Source organism: Cottoperca gobio, chromosome 8 (genome assembly GCF_900634415.1).
Source record: "Cottoperca gobio chromosome 8, fCotGob3.1, whole genome shotgun sequence".
In the NCBI taxonomy this organism is placed as follows: domain Eukaryota; kingdom Metazoa; phylum Chordata; class Actinopteri; order Perciformes; family Bovichtidae; genus Cottoperca; species Cottoperca gobio.
The window spans coordinates 8,652,978-8,671,316 of record NC_041362.1 but is presented as its reverse complement, the minus strand read 5'-3'; the positions used below and the strand labels follow the sequence as shown (position 1 = coordinate 8,671,316).

General features: G+C 40.5%; 3 protein-coding genes across 3 annotated transcripts; all 3 read right to left on the bottom strand.

Annotated features, from left to right (window-relative positions):
- Positions 1 to 53: 53 nt before the first annotated feature.
- pycr1a (pyrroline-5-carboxylate reductase 1a) lies at positions 54 to 4,108 on the bottom strand. Its single transcript, XM_029437578.1, has 8 exons — positions 3,956 to 4,108; positions 3,645 to 3,716; positions 3,456 to 3,526; positions 3,105 to 3,284; positions 1,850 to 2,071; positions 1,626 to 1,718; positions 1,092 to 1,255; positions 54 to 774 (listed from the first exon to the last, which is right to left on the bottom strand). Exons 2-8 carry the CDS (start codon positions 3,709 to 3,711, stop codon positions 606 to 608), a joined length of 966 nt encoding a protein of 321 aa, XP_029293438.1. The 5' UTR covers positions 3,712 to 3,716; positions 3,956 to 4,108; the 3' UTR covers positions 54 to 605.
- A 1,009-nt stretch (positions 4,109 to 5,117) lies between these two features.
- Positions 5,118 to 7,615, bottom strand: myadml2 (myeloid associated differentiation marker like 2). Its single transcript, XM_029438122.1, has one exon. It carries the CDS (start codon positions 6,799 to 6,801, stop codon positions 5,890 to 5,892), a length of 912 nt encoding a protein of 303 aa, XP_029293982.1. The 5' UTR covers positions 6,802 to 7,615; the 3' UTR covers positions 5,118 to 5,889.
- Positions 7,616 to 9,662: 2,047 nt separating this feature from the next.
- Positions 9,663 to 17,705, bottom strand: notum1a (notum, palmitoleoyl-protein carboxylesterase a). Its single transcript, XM_029438104.1, has 11 exons — positions 17,377 to 17,705; positions 14,503 to 14,555; positions 14,304 to 14,399; positions 13,893 to 13,953; positions 13,750 to 13,808; positions 13,561 to 13,663; positions 12,674 to 12,865; positions 12,466 to 12,563; positions 11,732 to 11,879; positions 11,588 to 11,635; positions 9,663 to 11,470 (listed from the first exon to the last, which is right to left on the bottom strand). Exons 1-11 carry the CDS (start codon positions 17,703 to 17,705, stop codon positions 11,167 to 11,169), a joined length of 1,491 nt encoding a protein of 496 aa, XP_029293964.1. The 3' UTR covers positions 9,663 to 11,166.
- Between the last annotated feature and the right edge of the window lie 634 nt (positions 17,706 to 18,339).

The window sequence follows — 18,339 nt, the reverse complement described above, 5'->3', positions numbered from 1 at the left end:
CTGGCATTTAAAGAATGCAACACTTGCCAATGTGCATTCAATCAAATAAATCCAAACTACAAATCATTTTTTTTTGTAATATTTAATAATAAAATGTTTTTAAAACAACTTTGCAGTTTCATTGAATCATAAAATATGCCATTTAGCACATTTTGTTGAAGAATATAACAATTGTATTGTACGATTGCATAAATACAAGTTGAATTGTAATAGCATTTTCAGAAAAGCACAGCTTACTGATTCACTGCACTCAACTGACTTACATTGTTATTTAGTAAACCTAACTTTGACAACTACCACCAGAAAGGACTGACTGAAATAAGATTTAGAAAGACGTATCAACAACAGATATTGAAATTATTATTTTAGTCTACTTCGGACAAAGCAAAGGCATTGTATTACAAAAAGAAATATGGCTCATACGGTTTTTACAGCATCACCCCAAATGTAGTTGTTTTTACTATCTAGAAAGTAATCCACAAGGTTATTCTTTTATCCCCATAACATCTGCCAGCAGTGGTTTATTCTGAGCATATAGGCCTACTGCATCTTCACTGATGAGACCAACATTAAAATGTGTCGTTTACAAGCGTGACAAAAAATGATCACTTCTTCCTGGTCCTGGGGTTACTGCTGTTGAACATACTGATACCATGAGATCTGACTCCAACACCCTCTGGAGTCACTCCTGGCTGCTGCAACACTTGGTCCAGAGTTGTCTTCTTTATGGCAGCTGAGGAGATTTTCTCTTGGTCGGCCAAAAACTGAAGTTCCCTTTTTAGAAAAAGGCCAGGAGCACAAGAGATATTTCCAACATAGTAGGAAACCTATATATTTAGCACAACATAGTATAGTAGCGTAATAATAATCTCATCACTGGGTAACTAGTAAGCTGAGAAGGACAAAACTCTCATTGTAACATTATTTGCATATAGCTCCATCTGCTGTCTAAGTTATAAACTTCAAAATAAATATATCACCCATTGGTCATTTGAATATGACAATTAACTTAAAAGCATTTCTTGTGTATCCATATGACAGCAAATATGATTTGTTAGTTTGTTTGTCTCACTCTGTTCTTATCAACTTACTTAGTCCGAACACAGGAGGCCTCTACAGCATTGATAAGGAGGCTGCGGAAGCCACCACTCTCCATGACATGCAGGGCGTGGATGGTGGCGCCCCCTGGTGAACACACATTGTCCTTGAGCTGGCCAGGGTGTTGATCTGAATCTAACAGCATTTTAGCAGCCCCCTTAAAAAAAAAGAACACAAAAAGGGAGCTCCACATTACACTAACACAGTATGGATGTCATATCCAACTTGTATATTCAGATTGTGTCTAGAGTCAACCAAGACCGACAGCAGCTGACACCTGTCAAAATTGTATCTGGATTTATAGATCTTAAAAGGGACAATACACATTAAACTGTGTACATCAGATTTAAAATATGCCAGATTGAATCTACACCGACTTATTGTATTATGCATCCATCATAGCAAAGCTTGAAAATGTTCATTAAAAGCACGCAAACCAACAATAACATAATAAAGAAGGAACCAAAATGCAACCAAGAAAGCATACATGTTAACGTATAAATGTGTTTAGAAAATTAAAGTTATACCAGCAGAGCTTGGGCTCCGAGGCGTATAGCCAGTCTCCTGGGCAGGCCCATTTTCACTCCACCATCAGCAAGTGCATCTACAGCTGTAAACGCCTGCAAGGCCACCATCATAATTGTTAGGATGATAGAATGAGGGAAAACAATCCTCAAGGCTAACTTTTCACAATTGCTACAGGCTAAGGCAAAATTGTAAAACACACTGGACATTATATAAACTGATTTACGTAAGCGGGACCACTGCCGCTGAGGCCAGTGACGGCATCAATCAGGTCCTCTTCCACCTCAGTGCAGTATCCTACACTGGCCATCAGCTGCTCCAGAAGCCTTCCATCCTCCACTAGTGCATGGGTGCCTGTGGCGTATACAGTTGCCCCCTCACGCACCACCACTGGAGTGTTTGTCATGCAACGCATTACCTTTGGATTAGCTCGATACTGCTGCAGCTTCTGTAGAGGAAAGCAATGTACTAAATAAATTGTCCTGAAATTATAGAGAAAAAAATGGGCTGACGGGATCATTTATAATGTTTCACTTTAAGAATATTAGCATGGATCAAAGTTTATACACTAGTCGATCGAGTTAGTTGACAGATCTGTGTCAACAGCAAAAATCACAATCTGAATTTGATCTTTTCAATTCTGATTTGGCCCGCTTACATATGAGGTCCTTAATAAGATTTAGGTCTGATATTTTGCAATGCGACCTCAGCCTGAACAGTCATATCGGAATTCATGTGACTTTTACGTCACTCTAGATTGACAGTCGACACAATTCTGCGCTGGCGAAGTCTTGTGGAGAGGCGCTGACAGATTTACTTAAAAATCAGCCCTTGAAATCATTCATGTCACCATTCCACCACTCTTTGCTCCTACTCTTATTGCCGACATTTAAAAAATAAAACATTGTGAACAGCCTAACACAAAAAAACGGATCTGAGCAAGAATTCAGAATCGAGCACTAAGGCTTGCAGGCATGGACGTTTCAAATTCAAGCAGCTAACCACTGTCATGTTACAACATGTAACCGTTCTGCCTGAGGGTCTGCAGTGTGTGAGCACAGAAATACACTGAGAGCTTCATGTTAAAATAAACAATAAAGCCAGAATTTCACAAGCATTAGCCATCATCTACAGCTGTGAGGTGCGTAAAAACACGATTAATAATACCATGTCACAGCTCAAATTAATAAATCTTCTGGGATTTTGATTATCATAAAATTAAAGTTTCAATAGTGAAGTTTCCTGGTCTTAAAGGCAGCTTTAAAGTCAAGAGAACCATTTTTTGGAGAGTTATTGACTTTTGCAGTTGCGTAAACAAACCATATAACCTTTATATACACCTAGGTTAAATGTTGTAAATGCACTAACCCTAAATGTCCAAGACATTATATATATAAATTTAATATTGAGTAAAGAATATAAGCGATTTTGTCAATTTGTGTTCAGTTAGTAACATGGGAAGACAGATGACTATGACTTGCCTTCTCTATAGAGCTGATAGTGACACCTGCAGCACAGGACACAATAAGGTGACGATCTTCAATGTCTGGTCCAATCTCATCCAGTACAAAAGGGATGATGTGGGGCTTCACAGCCAGGAAGAGAACATCACTCTTGCTCACCGTCTCTTTGTTGCTTGTTGTGAAATTTACACCCAATTTCTGCACAAATTACATATTTTAGTACTTCGCTGGACAGAAGCATACATAGGAATCCATAACATGCCAGCAAAGTAATGTTCTACACCTTGAAAACCCCCAAACATATTCAGAATTAAACAGAATTACTGATGGAGCATAGTGTTGATCCCTATTTCTAAATGGTCTACTTACCCGCAGTCCCTGTACTGTGGGGAGATCAGTGTCTGGGGAACTGGCTGTGATTCTGTGGGTGGCAATTACGCCTTGAAGGGGACACAATGTCCAGAAATCATTTCGGTGTCTGATTGCAATCAACGTACACCAACGAACAAAAGTCCAACCTAATAACACAAACATGGCAAACTATGTTTCAAAACTCACCTGCAGCTGAGAAGCCTCTCACGAGAGCGTGGGCCAGCTGGCCTGCTCCTATGAAACCCACACTCATTATACCTGTGTGTGTACGGAGTTGAAAACGTTATCAAGGATGAATCCACTTTATCTGAACAATGACAGGTGATTTGAACGACGTCTAACAACTGGTATAGTTTGAATCCTCCTTACAGCTCTGGGTATGTAGTGCTGTAGTAGTAAACAAACCCTTACTTCCTTATTAAGCGAAGCGAACAACATTTCTGAACACACTGTGGCAGCCGGCATATTGTTGCACAGTAGCCTACTTAACGACTTACGAATAAATTTGAAGAGCCCCTAAATTGACCGGCTGAGCGACCGATAGAGCAACCACTAACCAGAAACACCTGAAATTACAACACTGTCAACGTTGCCCTACTGTCTCGCGCTCTACTGTACCGGCAGGGTTACATTTAACTGACAAGCGAAAAAGCCAATGAGCTTGCATGTTTAGGCAACACGCAACACGTTCGACCAATCACAGCGGTGTTGGCAGTAACTTTGAAGGTGGGTTCTGTGAAGCCGAAAAGCTAGCTGCGTCAGGTTGTGCCGGGGGATAAAGGTTGTTGAGGATGCCAGTACTACACTATCATCTACTGGCGGAAAGCTTAAAAGGCATGGCATGGTAGATACTATTTTCTGGGAGACGGACAAATTAGCCTGACCCAGAAAGCCAACCTGTAGCCTAGTTAGCAGCCTGGAGTAAGTAATAGCCTACTTTTAGGGGGGTTATCTTCAGTGCCTCCACTGAACATACACTGAACACTGAACACTACATTTTTATATTCGTGTATCATGTCCATTTATGTCAACTAATTACACTTGTAGCAGCAGAGCAGGGATTTAAGGCACAACCTAGTTTTATGGAGAAGGGGAAACAAGTCTGAAGAGGTAAAACTCCTGCAACACTAGTAGATACAGAACAACTTTATTGTTAGACAAACGCATTATGGCTTGTGGCCTTCATCATAAAATAAATTACAAAATAAAACATTTAAATAGAGTAGATAGGAAGCAAAAGGAATGCACTTCACATTGAAAAGTAAGCCTACTTTAGTGTAGATGCCTGGAAATCTGGCAAAAAATGTTTTTCAGGAAACAGTTTTCTAACACTAGGCTACAGATAACATGCAATTTAACATTTACAAATTACTTCAGTATACCATTAAATATTTAAATATGTTAGTTTGATTTAATCAGACTATGAATCAAATATCCTTTGACAATCAACATAACTACCAGTTTCAATTTTGATTTGAGCCCTTGCCAATTTGCAAATGAGATTTATGATGTGAGTGTGTAAGAGGACTCGTATGTCATCTGAAAGTTGAAAGTGAAGGTTCACACATGAATTAATAACATTACTTCATACAGTACATGGTACAGAAATTAAAAAAAGACCAACAAAACATACTGTTTAATATTTTATTAAACATGGAACATAGTCTATCAGAAATATAGCAAAATAAGAGATATTACATATAGATTGTGTTTATGACAAATAAAATAAAATGTAATACTGTTGCCAAAGTTTTGTTTTCAAAGATTCATGTATCAGATACATTTAACATTCAGTCGATGACAGGAAAAGCCTAATGAACCTCATCTTTTGCATCACATGCTGTATATAACAACATGTGGGAAGAAAATACTGTAAAATGGCCAAAAAGCCGAAACCAAAAGCTATGTTCAGTGCATACTGTAGACTTAACATATGCTATTAATCTCTATGAGATACCATCATCCATTCTGGAGTTTACATACATTTGAATACATATATTAATACATAAATAAATTATTCAGCCTCTGTACTCTGACTCACATAACACTGTTCTGATATTCTAAACATTATACCACTGTCCTGTATTCAACCACCAAAAGAATCTGGAGCAGTATTTGGTGCTGAGATGGACGTACTTCCCAGGGTCCTTTGTGGATCAGCTCATCGGTGCACGTGGAATTATCTCCCTGGTAGGTCACTTTAGAGCTTGGGAAAGGCCTTTTAATTTGTAGAACGGGGTAATACTGTCAGTTTTGCTGCCTACAGGTTAGATGAATACTGATAATAAAAAATGGCACTCAGATACGACACCATGGATCCACGTGATTGAGTCCTTCACAGAGACCTGGCTGAGGAGAGCATGGTGGCTGTGGTCTCAAACTTTCTTTATTTGTCTTTGAGACTAAACAGTCTTTAGGTGCAGGGGGTGTTTCAGGCAGCAGAGCTTGAGACAAAACGAATCCTCTGGGAGTAAATAAGGTCTACAAAATAAAGGATCATGTTGACGTTGGTGAACACTGCCACAACTAGCTTACTGTCCCAGGGACAGGCTCCGCGTGGGCAGTCCTCGGGACGAGTAGTGTTGCCATACTTTCTGTCAAAGCTGAAGATGGGCCAGATCAGTGCAGTACTGAGGTAGAGGATCACAGCGAAGAAGGTGTAGACAATCACAAACCGGTCAAAGGGGAACCGCAGGGCAGAGGTCCTACCTGAAACTGTCAGTATGATCACTATGACAGTGATTGAGAAGCACAGGCTGTACACAACCACACAGTACTCGGTGGCAATGTAGAGGTTGTACTCGCTGTCATTGGCCAGGGCCCCGAAAATAATGCAGGCCACAAAACCCTGGACCACTTTGAGTAGACCGGACACAGTGGCCATGTAACCCACCACAGCCCCCGGCTTGGCTCGAGTCAGAAACACCTCAGCACCGTAGGGGAAGCAGCAGACACTGGAGCAGACAGTGACAGCAATGCGGTAGATTTGGATTTCGCAGCCCTCATCAGGGCACTCTGCTTGTAGGAAGTAAACAGGGTAGACCACGGAGGCAGTGATGTACATGAGTGTTGCCAGCATGGCAAAGGCCACAGTGAAGTTGTCCCAGGAAATGGGCATGCATGCGTGGAGCCGCGTGATGTCCAAGGTGAACACAACCATTGTGACGGCAAAGCAGAAGCACCACACAAACATGCAGAAGGTTCCATAGGTGGCGCTGTAGCCTGCGCTGTGGGACACAAGGGCCATTATGGTGCAACCGAGCAGCAGCTGGCTCATTCGGGCTGCACCTAAAAGGGACAGCACAGCTTCTTTGTTGAGGTAGTGTCCTCCATGAGAATCCATGGTGCGTGTTGTTTCCCCCAGAAGCAGCTGTTTTTCTTGGTGAGATTTTCGACGTCCCGTTCCCTGTCTTGGTGTCCTTGTGGCCCACACTTTTCTGTTCTTTCGTCACAGACCTCACCCTTTCCTTGGTTGCCTTTTTATAGATGGTCCTTAATTACCAATGTCTGCAATTCTTCCCTCGGCTTGCTTTGTAATTACAGTAGTGTGCTTGAGATCAAGACACATGTATACACAGTTATGTAGACGTGTGTGCAGTAATAGTAAAGGGTATTTATTTAGACCTTGAAATAAGATATCTAAGATGTTTTGTAATGTGTCTTCTTGGCTGCATAAGTCTATAAAGTATGCATACAGAGTATAATTATAAATGCTGGTGTCAGTGCGTTTATATTGTTATGGTGTAATTAAAAATTTGATCCTGATCTTACTCAAAGCTGGTAGTGAATGTCCTCAGAAATATTGTTTTTTCCTTGCTGGCTCTCTTCAATCACCAAGTTGTCCAGTGTGTCAAAAGTTCAAAGTGGAGTAAGGTCCTCTAAAAGTTATATCCAGGGATCAATCTTCCAACAATAGCCCCCAGTGTCGAACAGGTGGACTAGTTTGTTGTCCTTTCACTCAAGTTCCATTACTCAGCGACTCGGTCCTTGTAATGTCTTCACTGTAGGCCCTCAAACGCCCGTCAAAATCACTCAAACTGTTGGCTCTGTCTCTTGCTCTTTGTCTTGCTGTTTCTGTCTCCCTTTGCCTCTTGGATCTGGTCTCCCACTCTTTCTTACACACACAAACACACACCCTTTTCCTGCCGTGTGTGTCAGTGTGCACTCAAGGGGTGGTTGTTTAAATGAAAGTTTGTGCCGAGCCCAGGGTTACAGGCCTCGCCAGCTCTATAAATAGGGGGTCTATATTCCACAGAGGGGTGGGAGGCTGCATGTGGCAGGCAGAATGGGAGTCGTATTTCTAGGGAGCACCCAGAGAGGCTGAGTCAGAGCACCCTCAGTAAGAAACTGGCATTTATATGCAGTGTAATGACAGGGAGAGAGGCTAAGCGACCATTAGAGGCAGAAATTACATACAGGTCCAGAAGGATGATTATGCACGAGTGTTGGCAGATTTGAGCGATGCATGTGAGAGGGAAGTGGAAAGAAATTAGTAGTTACTTAAAATACACCAACCTGTGATATTAATATGCTGTGATTTTTCAGTTACAGTGTGCAAGGTGAAAATAGTCATTTTAACAGCATGTGGAGTCTATTATATTTCAGCTAAATCCTTTTCCACTAATTTGCTGAAGGTGAGTATGGGGGGGATTCAGATTGGTTGAGGGAAGATGACAATTTCATGAACCAAACAGATGAGAATGTTGACGCTGGATAACAGAAAACTAAAAAGACTTCCTGCTTATGTCATGTTTTTTATGGCCTGCCCAAACAAAATCCATCAATAAGCCCCCGATGGGCAGCGCCCCATCCTTGGCCTGTCTTGCTATGGGTCTATGGGAAGAGAAGTTCATTCATAACCAACTCCAAAACACATTCTTGTCCGAGATTGCTTGGTGGAAAACCAAAAGTAGGAGAGCTGACTGATTTTATGAAATATATAAATTCTTCTGCTAACTACAGCAGAATGAAACTCGTATTTAGTTCCTAGCCTTAACACTTTACAAGGGAAACTACAATGTATTACACTTGATGGATGAAGAAAAACACCTTTTGTACTATTTATCTATGTTCTTTTGTATCTGATGTGATTGTAGTGCATGAAGTATAGCACTTGGAAATTGGCTATGGATCCATTATAAATTGTGAGATAATCATTGAACCAATGATAGTGATATATCTGGTAGGTAGATATCTACAGGTTTGCCACGTCTTTGTCCATTTTGACACAGTTGTGTCGAATCGTCTGTTTGCACTAAAGGCTGCAAATCAGTCAATGTGCTCTGGACCCCTCTTTTATCCCCTTGGAACTTTATTATCTTTCAGAATTTACGTTTGGCACATTAAAGTCACCCAAACTAAGAATGTGACATACTTAGATCTGCAAAAGAAATCTGAGTTTTATCTGTGTGATCTTTGAGGCTCAGCAGGGAGAGCGGGTCGTGCGCTCACCGCAGGGCTCCTCCCGACCACATGGAGAAATGTCCTTGAGCGGGAAAATGAACCCCCAATTACTCCTGATGGTCAGGGCAGTGCCTTTCATCGACTGTATGTGTGAATAGGTTATTGAAAGCCAAATTGTAAAGCACATTGCAAATAAATGCAGTCCATTTATCATAAAAACAGTGAGAGCACCAAACAGAAGACATGGATGAACATACGAGTGATCATGTTAACAGTGCAGAGACGACTATTATGCAGAGAGGCAGCTGATAGAGGATGAGTGTTAAAATAGGGACTTGCTTTAATATGAGACCATTGAGGTTTGAAGATGTATTGTAGACTGGTTGTTCTAAGTCATGGGTCATTTTCACTTGTACTCCTCAGAAATATTTTCCTGTTTTTGGAATTTAAACATATTTTCTTGAAACTTAACAAAAGCTGCTAATATATAAGGTGTAGAAAGCCTTTGACTGACTGTTTGTATACACTAAGCCCCATATCTATTATCAGATACGTCAAAATGGTGACACATTTTGTTGGGAGCCTGAGGTAGTGGTTGACCTTACCTTCTGCTCAAGGTTTTGTGCGGTGAGAGTAATGGAAAGGAGAATTGTGAAAATGCTACTGATGATAATAATAATAATAATAATAATAATAATAATAATAATAATAATAATAATAATAATACAAATAATAACAACAAGACTGCACAGCAATATTTACCTTGTAGTATATGTAATGTGTCTTTTCTTTTAGGTCTGATACAAAGACATGCAATCAACACAAAGAGAAAAAACAGCAATGTATTTACAATTTACAAAGAATCACTTCTCTGTGTAAATAGCACTTATAAATATGATTTACATAACAAAATAAATATGTAAATTACCAATGTAGCTTGAGTTTTTTCTTCTGTTAAAAAATATGTTACAGAATAAAACTACAATTAGTAATACCTTTCCTTCTCTGGTGTGATGCAAAATAGAGGTCCTTTAAAAACATCATTTATAAAGACATCATTACATACAACATTGTCATTATATTAAAAAAGTGATCTCTATTATGAAATATAAGAAGGGAGTTACAATAGTGAACACTTGAAAGAACCTATACAAATACTCAAAAAAATATACAATACACAATATTTGTCTCCCTTTAAATGTTCATTCCATTGATCTGAGGTCTGCTGAACTACTGACCTAACAGGCATGTGGACCCGATGTCTCAGGTTTGAACACTCCTCTTGTGATGATGTGTCCTGTGCTAAAAAGGTATAGACGAGATGTAATGGCACTGTGGTTAATGTATATCTACTTTAGCACCAAATTCAGCTTCAGCAGACGACTAAACCGAGCACTGACACATCTTCACAGCAATGCTGAAAGTATGCCACTTAGACTTCAACACTGTCAGGTACGAGTTACCTACATATTTTCTCTTAATCCATTATAATCACAACAATAATGTAAATTATGGAGCATTGTCTGTCTTTTGTTCTTTTTTTTCGGGCTACTTTTACTACTTTTATAACAGCTGATATTTGTCTGTTTGCGGCTTTATTTAATTTTTAGTAGCCTAACTATGAGAGTGTGTTGATCCCACCTGGTCTTACCCCGCAAGCTGATAAGAGGATATTAGTGTCTGTCCATCCTTCTTGCCATTATTTAAGAGAGAAATACTATTTTTTCTTTCTGATCCAGTGCCTTTCTCACCTTATCATATGCCCATGTTTGTGCCTTGATGTAGGTGTTGGTGTACTGAGAAACTATAAAACAGTTTGAACAAAATGATACCTTTTTATATACTCTATAGTGACTACTTAACAAAGACAGCATCCTTACGTCATTGTGGTGTTTAAACAATGACTAATAATATAATAATCTATAGAGAAGGATGAATATAATATAAAAAAAAACAAAACATCAATGAGCATCCTTAAAACTGGATTACATTCGTGATATTTTTTCTTTTACAAAGCAAAAGATAATTTAAAATGGAGAGTAGCGGAGAGTTGTGCCTTGTCGCGGTGTTGTGTTGCCCCTGTATTTGTCACCATGTGTGAGGAAAGGGATTGTGGGACAAATCTAAGCACCTGTGTTGGACTGAGGCTCGGACTGAAGTAAACAGGCGGTCAGAGGGGAGTTGACTATAGGTAGAATGGGTTGTGAAGGTGGAGTTGGAGGTATCAGGCATGGTAGACCGGCCAGAGAGACCAGCCAGCCCTGCTTGGGCTTAGCTTGGAGATCCTGTGTGTACGTGTGTCCCTTTAGCTGCCGCTGCTGAGCATGCCCAGTAGCTTGCTGGGGTCCATGCCCTGCTGCTGGGCCATCTTCTGCACATCAAAGCCCATGTGCATGAGGAACTGGATGACGTTCATCTCTTGTCCTGTGAACTGGTCTCGGATGGTGGGGCAGGTGGGGTTGCAATGCGGCCACGGGCAGCTGTCAATCAGATGTACAGGGCAGCCTTTGGGTGGAGCCTTGTTGTTCCTGTTGTCGTTGAGGCTGCGGTCCCAGCAGTGCAGAGCTCGTGGCAAGGAGGTGCCTTTAACCTGCACGTCGATCCAGTAACTAGAACACAACACAAGAGGGCGCTGTTAGCTCACAGGTAGAAAAGTCTCAAAAACAAAGTTTAGTGCCTCCTGATAATGATACACTGGAAAGGGAGGGTTGAAAATGAATACTCACTTTCTGGTGATAACTTCATGTGAGAGGCATGCTGGAGCAAACATAGCCCTGAGAATAGAAATGAAAAAAAAACACATAAACCAATTTAAATCAATGCAATAATCCTACTTAAATTATCTTCCTAAAAAGCAGACATGGTCTTACGGGACATCTTTGAGTGTGTTCCTCAGCTCAATGCCCAGATTTTGGATGTAGCGCCACTGGCCTTCCTGCACAGGCTGGCCTGTTAGTTGGATGTTGTCTGCTGTTAACTGGGCCTCATCAAACAGCCACTGGACAACAAACACTGGGCCTGCAGGGAGGATGGAAGAAGATGAATATCAGATTAAAGGGCAGATCTATAGTAAGAAAACATCTGCTCAGACACGCAGGTATGTTGGACGTGCATTTACAGTCGTGTTGGGAGTTACTAGTTACATGTAACGTTGTTACGTAACTAAATGACAAAATAAATGTTATTGTAATCAGTTACTGTAGCTGAGAAAAAATGTTTAATTAAATTACAGTTACTAGTCAATATGTTGGTGATAACAAAGGGGTTATATCCCAATATATATATTTTTTGGTAAAAAATAAAAAATAACCTATATGTAGAATATAACACTTATTATTTTGCTCTGTTCTAATTTTAATTAGTAAGTTATATTGAAGAAACTTTAATAAAAGTCTGTCACACTTGCTGGTTTAAGTTTATGTCTTTATTGCCCAGTTTAAAACATTTGCTAGAAAAGTAATCATACGTAAAAAGTGACATTACTTTGATCAAGTAATTAAAATACTTAAATTACTTATTACATTAACAGGATAAATAGTCACCTGTAACATGTTACATTTCAAAAGTAACATTACCAACCCTATTTACGTAGTATAGAACTCACTTTTTATTGATGGGAAGACTCTATATCCAAAGAAACAGTTCCACTCCTCTCCTTCATGGGTTTGCCTGCACCTCTCTGGTACCACTCCTCCCCAGTACCTGACGGACACAGACAGGACAGGATGTCTAGGTTAGCAACCTGAAGATCACTGCACTAAAAATAAGTCAAAAAATTGTCTCTTTATGATCCTTTCCACTGGCTCCCTTACTTGATGCCTCTCTTGATGGTCTCAGTAGGGGCGCAGCTGACGGCGTCCACACAGTCCGTGCAGTGGTACTGCTTGTTGTCCAGGAACCAGCCAGAATCAGACAGGCCACGCACTTGTATCCCAGTGTGCCCCAGTCCCTCCAGCAGCTCTGCCACATGGTCCACGTTCAGGAGGACTCCAGTACCACCCGCACTGCGCACATTAATATGACATGTTCTTATTAATACCTATACAGGAATATGAATGGAATGTAGAAGTATTTTGAGTAAAGGGCTGGGCGATAATTAAATATATGATCCTTTATTGTCTTTCAAAAGGAGTCATCGTAGTAAAATCATACAAAGATACTTTGATACACAATTACGTCGTCTGAATTGATAATAACAAACACATACTAACTCAAATAATGTCCAGATGTGAAATATTTAGAGGGAATATCATTGGAAGATTGCGTTTTTGGTTTTTACGTCACACTTTATATTATTACTCAGTTAAATGCGATTAGTGTAACAAACTGAACTCCAGTTAAATCAAACTGCGATCATACTCTGATTACTTTGTATTTGTGTGCATTCGTGTAAACATAGTCAGTATATAGCTGGAAATAATATATTTTTTCTCTATAATTTCACTTGATATTATTAGGTTTATTTTGCACTAAAGCTTTTAATTATGAGAAATACTCATGTGTTGAGTATTTAATGCACACAGGAGTAAATACAGATGTTCATATAGGCTACTTATTTATTGAATGACCAAACAAAACATGCTATATTGTATTACATATCATTATCGAGATTTGAAATCACCTACCAGTATAGAAGACTTTGAACATATCGCCCAGCCAAATTTGAAATCACATGCAAAATGTTCACGAATGAGCATACCTGCTTCCTGCCAATAGGAGAACTTTGGCATTGTCCAGACCTTTGTTCAGCAGGTCCTTCACGACCTCCTGAATAATCAGTGAGCCCATGAAGGCATAGCCACCTGCACACAACAAAGAGAGTAGCACTGTAGAATAACACAAGTGGGTCACATGTTATGTTTGTTTGGATGATTCAGTCCTTTCTTACTCTGCTCTGTTTTGGCTGTAGCGCCACTCCACACGTCGCTGGAGCAGTAAGGGAGGAACCTGCGCAACCGATATAAAGTTAAAGTTCACTGCCGTAATTATAAATTGAGCTTCAAAAAACACACAAAACACGAGTTAACTTACACCATGTTGGCGTTCCACCAGTGAGGGTTTTCCTCAGGCAGCGGAGACAGGATCCCCGTGCCTGCAGCAGAGACAGATCAACATGTATCATTAGCCATCCTGGCACTCCCAGACACATCCTCTTCTTCCTCATCATCATTACCACATGGATTACAGTTATTACACTGAAATGAGAGAGGGAGGCATTTCTGTTCCTACAGCAGCGGGCGCCAGGTAGCCCTACACCACAGCTACATTATGACGGGGTGACAGATACATTCGATCCTTTTAATTACTGAGACATTACAGTGGGATCTGGCTACTTTTTTTCACCATGTTAGAGGGTCAGGACTTGCTAAAGGCCACAGCTGGAGCAACAGTGGTGCTTATGGGAGAGTAGTGATTGAGCTGTACAGACTAGCTGAGGCTGACCTGTTTTAGTTTGGGGCCACTTGGATGAGCTCATCAATCTCCTCATGGTCTCATATCGGCTGTCACAGTTTTCCTTGTTGAAGCAGTACCAGCCGCCTGGAAATAGATGGACGGGAAAAAAGAAATATCGAGAATTTATCACACACATTCTCAATTTGGGAATAAAGGAAGGAACATAGAGAAATTAATCAATACTGACCCTCTAGGAATATCAACCACCGTCTGCTGCCTCGAGATTCTTTCAGGTAGTACCTACAAGGGACCAAAGAATATCAAATCAGCACACCATAGCAGACTTGTTAATAATGCTTGAATATACGTGAATATGATTCCTCACCATGCATAACAATATAGCTAAACGACAGATAGATACAACCACATTCCACAGTTGTGATATGGTGCTAAAGAAAGATGAGATGAACACTAAAAAGTAATACCCTCACTGTTTCTACCATCGGTGTAGATATCCAATCATGAAGTACAAACACGTACGAAATCATTGCGTTAATCTGAACGAGGACGTCCTGTTACTTTGTCGATTCCTATCTCTGAAATGTGACATACAGCAGCAAAAATGAAATTCCGCCAACATAAATTTGGCGAGTACACAGGAGAGAACAATGAGGTTGTGTGTATAGTTTGCGTTTAGGAAACTGATATGGTGATCAAACAGGAGATAGACTGTCCCCTATCCTGTTTGTACTGTCGATGCCAGTAGATGTTTAATGCAGCAAGAGTAGGTAATGTACCATCATAGGCTCATCACTCGTTATCACACGACATGGATAAAATCAAGGCATCCGGCCCGTGGGAATGATATGATAAGAGATAACACAATTACATTTAACATGTGTAGAGTCCCACACATACCATAAAGGGATTTCTTTGTGCCAGGATCAGGCTTTAAAAAGAAGTTAATACACGTTTGAATATAAGATGTGTGCTGTATGTTGACAGCCCAGAAGAGGGCAATGCTAACATGATTCTCCCATGCTGCTGGATGTTCTCATGTCATCATCCTTTTTTTCAACAGGATTTTTTATTTAATATTGATACCAGAAAGAAAGAAAAAAGGCGTGTAAAGTAGCTTTAGCCACAGAATCAAGATGTTCCAAATGTGCTTCTGTGATGCTATGAGATTTGTTTTATTCAATCAGTATCAACCCGACTTTACCAATGACTAAACTCAAAGGATTGCCAAAAACACTTCAGTGACTTTAAAGAAAACAGACTTGGCTGAAGCTCTGAGCTGTTTGCTCAGACTCTGAATCATACTTTGGCTGTAGTTTAATGTCTTTTACTAGTCAATGATGTAGGCTGAGGACAGTGCACTCTACTTACTACTTCCAAACAACAAAGTGAAGGCGGGCTTGGCAAGCTGAACGAGCCAAGAGGGGAAAGGCGCTGCATCAACCCACTCACTCTAACAAGTGCAACTCCAGAGGATGCACCACACAGTGAATTATTTTACTTATTGCATCCTTGTTTATCTGTAACTGTAACAATACCTCTCTGAAAAATACTCTTAGCAGCTGATGGATTAGCATCTCAACTGACTGACAAGTGAATAAAACGGCCATCTGCCAGTAACTGTCCCTAGCTGCGTCTCTAAAGAGTTAAGAGCTTTACCACGCTAGCAGACAGCTCTCTCCATCAGGCACTTTGGAGGTTTTACAGGAATTAGACAGGATAGTAAATCCATAAAGAGACATGTATAGAAAAAAACCTTTCAGTCGAGTCTGCCCATCACTGAACTGGTCCCTGAGAGGTTCTTATGCACAGACATCAAAGCCTCCTGATGTGCAACAAGCAACATTAACAGTAAAACATTTATATAATGCTGGAAAATAATTCAACTACACAACATGATAATGATTCAGCAGTGCTTTTCAATGGCTAGTAAATTAAGGGCATGCAATTTAAATATTTCAGTTTGTAGGATGTTTGAAAACTTTATTCTTGTGATGCAGAATAATATGTTGACAGTTTGAGACACAAGGGAAATCCATTGTGGCTTTAAAGACAATGTAGAATATGAAATATTATACCTTTTACTACTGCGTTTTATTTGATCCATCCCTACCTGCCATAAGTTAATTAGCATATCAGTATTATTTGTACAAACATCAGTTAAACCTAAAGCGATTAATTTGAATCCCTGCAAATGGAACATAAAAGAGAGTCTGTATGAAGCATTGTTTGTGTATTATACATATTATAAGAGACAGTGCATCTGTCTGATATGCTTTTAGTGCCCTGGCTTATCCCACTTTAATATAGAGAATTCATGCAGGCTTTCTTACTGCCAACTGGATTTCTGCTTAAAACAGTGGATATCATGACAAACAAATGTAGTAATCCATTGTTTACCTCATGGACCATAGACAAAAAAAGGTGCTATTGACTGCAAACAGTGTACAGTAGCCAAATAGAAAACGCATAGTGTCAAAGGGCGGTAAAAGTCATAATTGAGCAATGTGCGCACTTGGTTTTATCATCAGAGAGAGACGGACAGCGAGAGATGGGCGGGGGTCTGAAAACTTAAATCTAATCTTTCTGCAGAGCAAATCCTGCATTCTAATTTGAAGCAAAGGAAATGAAGCATAGGCCATGTGGCTATCCGCAAATTTCACGCTTCGCTGACGCAAAGCAGCTGTTTATCTCATCCCGTCATTCTGTCCTAGGACATTGCTCTCTTTTGGAAATCCCCCCTTTTATTTTGTTTATTTTTTCATTTATATATTTTCTATTTCTTGTTTGGCATGTTAATGTTTCAGGAATCGAAAACCAATTTTAATTTCAATCATTTGCAAAAAAAACAAAACAAGCGCAGATAAGAATAACTTGTGTCTTTTGCGCACACTTTCCACCTCAAGTCAGATACATGTGGGTTTCTTCGGGTAGCAGGACAACCAACAGGCCGGGCTGCGCTCTGCTGAAGCAATTTAACAATTCCTACTAGCTCCAGGGTGCACTGCTGCACAGCTGACCCTGCTCTGACCTGCCGGTGATCCAACCGCATGGGAATCACGATTTATCACACTGTACATGTGTATTCTCACTTGGTACATACCCCGCGGGACTCCCATCGTTGCAGGTGACTGATGTATTCTCCAAAAAGTTCAGCTTCATGTCGTAGTCGAGCTTCTGCGCCGAGCACGGGTAGAGGGACTGCGCAAGGTTCTTCACTTGTGTCATGAAGTTATCCATGTTCTCCTCCACGGCGGTGAAATCCAGAGGGAAGCTCTCGGTGGTATCCCCCCGATCCGCCCGGTATGTGGGAGGAGGTGGTGAGCGGCGTGGTTGTGGGTTGCGGCCACCACGGAACCTCCGTGCGCAAAAAGCTCCGGACTGCATCAGCACCAGCAGCAGCACTGATGAAACCATCCTGATCGCTGTCATCTTATCCCGGTGTTAGATGTCCTTCCTCCAAATGCAACGTCTCGTCAGGGAATACACAAACCTTTACTGATGGAACTGAGAAAGAAACGAAAATTACGCACGATTTAAAAGACGCCTTCAACTTTTGTCATCTGCTCTCAGAAACGCCTGCATTTAATGTTAACTAAATTTAAAGTCCTTTTAGATAAATCACAGTCATCAGCTGAATTCTCTGGATATATTTCAAACTTCCAAAGAGTGCGCCTACAAGTATTTGCCCATCTATCTAGTACAACTCAAGCGCTGCTGGACCAAGCGCACAAGCTTGAACGACAACATTCGTGCCATGCTCTTGTATTTTATTCAAACTTTCCCCCCTTGTGTGTGCATCCAGCCAATCGCAGGCGCGGGGCAGGACTCAGGGCATGATCAAGCGTGGCAGACTACCCCCCCTTTTTAATTTATAGAGGGAAAAAAATGTCCATGCGTTGGTTCTTTTGATCCACGATGTTTTATTTGATGTGGTGGCTTTTATTGGCCTTGAAATGCCCATTTCCCATTCCACCACAAATTTATGAAGTGAGAATACGCATCTTGTTACACACTTGCCTGAAAATCAAGTGGGGGAAAAACAAAACTTGTGCAGAGTTCCAAC